The 8,010-nt window shown below is 38.0% G+C and overlaps 2 protein-coding genes across 2 annotated transcripts in view; one reads left to right on the top strand and one right to left on the bottom strand.

The window, feature by feature from the left end:
• The window catches only part of LOC106813499 (BCL2/adenovirus E1B 19 kDa protein-interacting protein 3-like), a 13,878-nt gene extending 13,056 nt beyond the window's left edge, over positions 1 to 822 (bottom strand). Inside the window, exon 1 of the mRNA XM_014817645.1 lies at positions 642 to 822. Within this exon, the coding sequence (XP_014673131.1) occupies positions 642 to 690 (49 nt within the window). The 5' untranslated portion in view covers positions 691 to 822. The remainder of the gene's footprint in view (positions 1 to 641) is intronic.
• Positions 823 to 1,666: 844 nt separating this feature from the next.
• The window catches only part of LOC106813147, an 8,327-nt gene continuing 1,983 nt past the window's right edge, over positions 1,667 to 8,010 (top strand). The window contains exons 1-6 of the mRNA XM_014817211.1: positions 1,667 to 2,163; positions 3,160 to 3,260; positions 5,061 to 5,132; positions 6,046 to 6,158; positions 7,222 to 7,304; positions 7,632 to 7,829. Of these exons, the coding sequence (XP_014672697.1) occupies positions 2,047 to 2,163; positions 3,160 to 3,260; positions 5,061 to 5,132; positions 6,046 to 6,158; positions 7,222 to 7,304; positions 7,632 to 7,829 (684 nt within the window). The 5' untranslated portion in view covers positions 1,667 to 2,046. The remainder of the gene's footprint in view (positions 2,164 to 3,159; positions 3,261 to 5,060; positions 5,133 to 6,045; positions 6,159 to 7,221; positions 7,305 to 7,631; positions 7,830 to 8,010) is intronic.

An 8,010-nucleotide genomic window follows, 5' to 3' on the forward strand; every position in this document is an offset into this window, starting at 1 on the left:
ACTTATTGGTAATATTACTATAGTAATAGTTCAGCTTACTAAACAGTGCCTGGAGATACTTTGGGGAGCTAGATCAGCTGCACTCACAAACCTATAAGGGGACACGGAATGAATTTTCTCTTTTCTTTTTTTAATTCTTTGCAGGGAAATGCCGATCTAAGTAAAGGTTCCCAGTCATACATACATACATAGATGTACAACGCCAAGCTGCACTGTAAACATCAACAAACTTTAATTAAATTTTGGGCCATTATCTCAGAGCCTCAAACACCAAAACCTGGCAATGATAAAGTGTGACCAAGAAAGAAAATTAGCTGGTTATAGTGGCCTTCCACCTCCCAGTATTATAACTCTGCATTCACTTTGGTTCCACACCCCACTTTTCCTAGGGGCCAATTTACTACATACGCCATACTTTCCAAGTTGTGAAAACACTGAGCAGCATTTACATCATACATGGTTCAAGGAGCTACATATAACAGTATCTATATATATATATATATACATATATATACAGTAGGTATATGTAGCTGCCTTGTGTTTTATGCTTACGACGTCACATACCACGCATGATCGATCGTTGACTGTGACAGTGAAAAGCAAAACGGGGAACTGGTACGAGTGCGGAGTGGGAAGCTTACCATTTAGGCCTGAAGGCGACTCCTGGCTGTGTGTCTGAAGACTACTCATCTTCAGTCTTAACTAGCTACAATTTACTACTACTGCAATGTCACTAATGTTCCGTAATGAATCGAAGTCGAAATATGGAGACACTCTTTGTTGTGATTTTGCCAACTTGCCCGATATCACGTACTTGGCTGTCCACGCCCATTTGACCAATCAGCAGAGAGTATTAAAATATTAACCAATAGAATTTGCCACCAGCTGGCGCTTTTCTGTTTGTAAACAGAGATCACACGTGCTCATGAACACGTAGCACCCTCTGTGGCCCTTGTATGGCACCAAGCAAGGCACGAGGTAGCATATCATTCATAGTTCAACGCGGATCTACAAGAGATAAACCATAGATATAGCATAAAGAAAACAAAATTCTGTATTCTATATGATATCTATGGATAAACTACCATCCCCCTACCATACCTATCTATACGTACCTACCTACCTACCTAGCTATACCTATACCTACTTGCATACCTACCTAGTAACCTATACCTACCTACGGTGACTACCGGATTATTCTTTATGTATATATATATAATAGTTGAGGGTACGTGTTGTTAGCGAAAAAAACACATAATTACGGAAGGGTAGGTAAGGTAGGTTTTTCCCTTATTGGAAGGTTAGGTAATTGTCCTGGTGGGTAATTGTCTGGGGGGTAATTGTCCTGGTGGGTAATTGTCCTGGTGGGTAATTGTCCGGGAAAGTAATTGTCCGGGTGGGTAATTGACTAATTGTCCGGGTGGGTAGTTGTCCGGTGGGTAGTTGTCCAGGGGTAGTTGTCCTAGAATCAAAACCAACAAAGTGTATACGTGGACTCTATCTAGATAGAGTAAAGCACAAAGTTTATTTTATTCATCGGTGAGTGGCGCCACCATACAGCTACGCGGGCGCGCAAGCGGGAGCGATGCTAGACTGGTACTCGCTCCCACCTCGATTACCAGATGGATGGGGCCTATGCCGAGAAGTGGGACCGGGTACCAGTCTAGAGCGATGCTCGGTCATTGATTCGCGTGTGCTGCGATATTTACAAGTTAGGCTGATATTTTGCAGTCAGGTTGATTTATCTATTTGTAATGATATAGGTGGATTGTGGTTGTATGCCTGAGTGTAAAACGAAGCAAACAGTAGTACACTTGTACTATTAGATGAGTAGCAATCCAATACAATGAATAGGCATTGCATAGCTGCATAACCGGCATAGGCATTGCATAGCTGCATAACCGGCATAAGCATTGCATAGCTGCATAACCGGCATAGGCATTGCATAGCTGCAATAGCTTTTTGTGAACACCCGCAGCAACAATCACTGTATTACTAGTACTAGGCTTCATTCGTTCTCATGCGAGAACGTTTGCGTGTGGGAACATGTTGAACGGCATGCACAGTGACAACTGCAAGCCCCTGCAAATCTCAAATTTTGACGCAGTGGGTTTTGATTTAGATCATACGCTATGCAAGTACAATCTAGTCAATCTGTTTCACGTAAGTTGCCAGCAATGCTGTGTAATAACTAATACTAATACTAGTAATACTAATAGTACTAAATGGTGAGTAGTAATGGGTAATAGAAATAATAATTTAATGTTAAGAATTTCATGAATAAAGTATCGTAATTCTTTCATGAGATATGTAAATGCAAGAATTATGGTACATATGTTCATGCTAATCATGATACTTAAGCATGGCTATGCCGGCTCAAGGATATAACAGCTGTCCACATTTGTACATTTGCGCATGTCGCAGATTACGAAAATGCATTGGGGTCACCTCCTTGAACCGCTAGGCATAAGTGCATAAACATATTTTATAATCTATACACGTGAACAAGTTGTGTCACTGCCATTTGTCAGATTTGTAGGTTGACGCGGGACAGCTGTAGAGCAAACGGTGTTAAGTAAAAGATTATTGCATAGTGTTGTTTCGTTGTATCCCGTGTGTTACATAACACTTGTCTGGGTGCATGTTCACGTTAACCACCCTATAGTATCGTATCGTACAGTACAGTATCGTATAAGGACTTTATGTCACTTATAACACTCCGGTGCTTAATCAATCACGCTTCACCACGTTGGTGTACGTAATATTTTAATTGGTCTTTGAAACACATAATATTCATCACATTGACAGTATATCTATATTTTAATAATGTAGGCTTCATCTTTCAACTCAAGCATTTTATATTCTGCCTTCACCAAATAAATCCTTTGGTCAGATACATTCCTGACATTTGACTTCCCAAATACGCTCAGCAAATTTACTATCTCAAATAGGAGTTGAATCTCTAAACAAGTCACGCTCTCTAACTTGCTAGTCTTTCTCTTGTCATTCTTTTCATAGCAAATATAAATTCACATTCTTCACATTTTAAGTCACATACTTCCCTCTTACATAAGCTTGCACTGATGCTCTGCAGTACTACTTGGTTATGGTCTAGTTATTTATGTAGGCTTTACCATGTGTGTGTTGTTTGTTTTGCAGCTTACTTATGACATTGCCACTAATCATCTGGTGGAAAAGTACCACTATCCACAACGATTATTGCGGACAGAGGGTGGCAACCATAAACTCTATGATTTCTAGTAAGCATCGGCATGCATTCTTTTGTTATCGGCATTCATGCACAGTTTCCGTAAATTGAATCTGGTTGGTGTTGAATATTAATTGATGAATTGTGCCATACATGTATCACATTTTATATACCACATACAGAGTTTGTGTAATATTCACATGTATCCAATTGCATCTGCAATTAAATATATTTAATTCATTTCTTTCTGTAAAGATGTATGTAGTATGAAAGCTAGTTTAATACACAGACATACAATTAAATTTAAACAGGGGAGTCTAACTGTCTAGCTGTCTGCAAAAAGAGAAGCAGTCCAGATATACAACAATTTATTTCTGCTATAATCTTTCATATAACAGGCCATTGTACCATCTCATTTTGCCTGAAATATCTGAAACTGATAGAATGTATGTTTACTGTTACACTGCCGGTATGCAATTCTTTTCCTAGAACGTTCGTAGTTCAGTGCGGTTTTAAATTTCAGTAGTTTTACTCTCATACCTTTCTAAGCTGTACTTGTGAATTTCTGACACAACCACCTGGTGCCTGATTAGGTGCATACATGAATTCACTAAGCCTTGGTCTAGGAGAAGTTCTGTTGAACGTTTATTCAGCTTTAGGCATGGTGAAATCCACGATGCTTGTTTCTGGGAATTTAGGAAATGGCTTTTGTTATGCATGTTACAGCTCGATTTTCAAAGGAATTTAAAAGAGATGTATATGATAAACTCAAGTAAATACATTAGGATGCATTTAATAGATATATGAAATTTTACAATTCACATTATACGTTCTTGCATGAATCAGTAAATGTCACTCACTATATAAAATTTAGTCATAATTATAGTAATATTCTAACTGAAATGAAAGACCTGAATGGCAATTAGTTACTGCTTCCATTTCTATATGAACTCAGTGAAATTGAGATATATCAATCTTCATCAATATACATTGTCAATGTGTGTGCACGTTTTTTGAAAATGGTTATATATGCTTGTTGTAGATATGGTTATCGCACAAGTACAGATACAGGTAGCTTGCTTGCCATGAACAACTATATTTAGTCTAGACTTATTCCAGAAGTCACTGGCTCTAGTCAGGATTGATTTACATCCACTTGTGCAACCTAATGAACAATTTCTGACAAAAACCAGTACATTTCTTGAAATTAAAGGCCTTGTAAATATCTGTTGTCAGTTGTTTTTTGACTGTCACTCAATTGGCAGTTACTAAATGACGTTTCTATAAACACCAGTCTGCAGATAGGAGATGATGAAGTATTTAAATTCCAACTGTTATAACTATAAGACAATAATTACATTTTATTAAATTTTGGTAATCAAAATAAGAAACAATTTAACAAATTTATACTCGATGAAATGGCATGTTTTGGAGGCATATGGCGGACGTTTTTATCGTAGCTCTAAGCGTGGTCCTTACCTTAAGTAAAATGAGCCATAGTGGGTTGTGACTATGTTGATAAGTTTTGTAAATATATCTGATTTTGTGCCTGTTGGGTAGATTATTGAGGGAAAAGTCCTACTTTCCATCATACCACATATGTATAGTTGCAGTTGTTCCTACTCACACAAATTCTGGTGCATGTATGGCATCGTGGACCAACCGTGTATAAATATTAAAACGGTAGCCTGTATTATTTACTCGGCATACGCACACGTGCACATATTCATTTATTTTATATTTGTTTATTTCTATGAAAGAAATTAAGTAAATATTAATATATAAATATATAATCTATAAAAATAAATAATAAAACATTTTCCTCTATTTATAAGACAAGTTTCTTTTTCAGTTTCAAGGGGTTGCAGTTGGATGTGAAGAGGGGCAACTTTTTAAAGTTATCACAGAATGGTCATATTCTCAGGTACGTATATATATTGTTACTTGAGCGGACATGTTTCATCCTTATGAGTTGTGACCAATAATAGCTGCGAGCTGCTGACATATGAGCAAATGGTGCAAAATCCTGAAGACGTTGTGTAAATGCATCGCTGATCTTTCTCGTGATCTGTTGTGTGCCACATCGCATTACCTGCGACAGATTGTCTGACGTGGTCAGATAACCAGTTGCTTTTAGTCATGAAACAGAATATGGCTTCTTGGCTGTGATTAGAACTGTACATTAGCCTGTCATGTACGGTCAGGTATATAATTCATCTCTATCAGTGTGTAGGCCTACTTCTTCACAGAGCTCAACCTAATAACCTCATAACCTCAAAGAATACTCTACCAAGGCCAGCTGACTATACTTTATATGTAGCGAGTCAACGTTGATAAAACTAATGGATAATATATTTATATACTATATTATATACCTAATTATATATGATTTATACAGAGATATTTAATAAAACCTCAGTTTGTAGTACTCACACTGTAGTTTGGTAAAAATTACTAGTATGTTACTGTTAGTTGCAATCAACCTTGCCAGCAGCAAATTTTTTGTGACTTGGGTACTTCTGGGCACCCTGACAATTAAGTATTGTATCTTATTAAATATTGTATTTACAATTTAAGGTTTCACTAATTGTAGCATTTTCCAGGATTGTAATGCTTGTGATAGACTATACTCAGTAGGACTCGATTACAATTACAACAACATATATATAGCAATGTATCTAAAGTTTTGGATGCTACATTACAGTGATGTTTAAGGTGTTCACCATTTTATATTAATTTGTTTTACAAGGTTCCAATAAAACAGGATATAGACTATATCAGTCCTGTAGTCATTACATGTCATTGCTAGTAATTTGTACGCTTTGTTTGCATTTTAGGGCATCACATGGCACTCGCATGCTCAATGATGAAGACATCATTAAAGCCTATGGCAGGAAAAGAATCTGGTCAGACTTTGAGAACTACAAGAAAAGTTTGACGGAGCATGGAGGTAACTGTCTGCAGTCTCTCTTTATAATTTCTATAGACAACACCACGCATACCTCCATAATCACTCATGTTAAAGTGCAAATTAAGGAGTGTGTACTATGACTGCGAACGGTTACGAATGGCATCAGTTTTGTACTGGCCAGTGCTATTCACCGGTCCCAACATCACATGTCATGGCATTCACTAACGATGCTGTGGGGTAGGGGGACCGATGTGTTGAGTGAATACCAAAAAAAATCTCGGAAAAGTAAACAGCAGAGACGGGCTTTGATGTCATATGTGATGATTAGTGTGAGAACATCTGCTATAAAAATTCACCAAGCTGCCATATACTCGACAGGTCTATGGTCTGAAACGTGACATCTGTGCATCGTGACTATAGCCGCGTTCACACATAGCAAGAAATCCGGTATTTAGCGTTCACACGAGGCAAAATGCGCGGTTCAAGAAATACGGTATCTAAACAGATCCGGTATTTGATGTAAATACGCGGCTTCCCAGACCCCGAATAATTTGCCGTGCTTGAGAAATACCGGATCTCTTGGACCGCACATTTCCTCGTGTGAACGCTCGCGGCTTCAGAAATCCGGTATTTAATCAGCGTGTGAACGCTCGGCCGCGTATTTGTCTCAGATTCGGTATTTCGCAAATACTGTATCGGGGTTCTCCAAGCTTTTTCATTATAGCATGGCGGGTGCTGCCTTTACGGTCCTAGTTGCAAATCGCCGAAGGCATTTTGTGTGTTAGGGGGGTCCGGGGGCTATGATATTTAGCATGGCGGCTATGATATTTAGAGGGGCGGGTGCATTTTAGGATGGCGGAGCTCGACGATAGCCTGGCGGGCCGCCAGGCTATAAGTGCTCTTGGAGAACCCTGCGTATTTCATAGATACGAGGTCTCGTGTGAACGAGGCTAATGTTTATAAAAACAAACTTAAACTTGGACTTGGACTTTTTTCTCAATAAATATGTGACTGGCCAGGAAGCTGTGCTAAAAAGATTCTATTACTAGTTAGTGGGATCATCTTATTGTTGCTTTACTAGTTATGTAATATTATTATGTAGTTTCAGAAAGATTGACTGAAATGGCACTGAAACGATGCACCGCAAATGTCGACAGTACAGTTGGAAAACATCAAGTCATGAGAGTAAGCTAGTTTCTGTGAAGTAAATTTTTGCACTATAATTATTGTGAACAGGAACCCTTTCTCAACGTTTAATATTGATCAAATTTTGTTAATGCAAAAAATATTTACCGAGTAAATTGTATTATTGTTATATTCATTCTTACTAAATAAGTTGTGGCTCTTTGTGTCACACAAGTATATACATCGGAGATAATTGCGTTGGTAGCTATAATATGCTAGTATATTATAATAATATATGATTAACTGGTATATACGTCATGTATGGTAATTACGTAGCATAGTACTGTAGTAAAACAGTTATGCAACTGATTAATCATTTTGTTCCAGGCTGCTGAAGAACCCGAGACTATGACCAAAGTGAAGTACAGTAATGCAAGAAAATTGTCGGTGGATCTTCCGGCCAAGCGTCGGCAGTCTATGGCAATGCACGGCCACGAAAAGAATGCAACTGTTGTAAACATTTCATCTTCTGTGGACATCATTGAATCTCACAATGTACCAGTCTCTCCCGGTGCCAGTAGAAGGGTATTGTATTTTTTTTAACATTTTCTCCTAGAAAAATTGCTTTATTCTTATCGTTGACAATGACGTGGTTATACTCATTGACTATGTACAGTAATTTGAACCATCTAATATACAGTCTGACAGAGGTAACAATTAACTTTTTAACACGTGAGTCCAACGGACTCCCTACCCTCAAAAAGAG

Source organism: Priapulus caudatus, unplaced genomic scaffold, assembly GCF_000485595.1.
Source record: "Priapulus caudatus unplaced genomic scaffold, Priapulus_caudatus-5.0.1 Scaffold23, whole genome shotgun sequence".
In the NCBI taxonomy this organism is placed as follows: domain Eukaryota; kingdom Metazoa; phylum Priapulida; class Priapulimorpha; order Priapulimorphida; family Priapulidae; genus Priapulus; species Priapulus caudatus.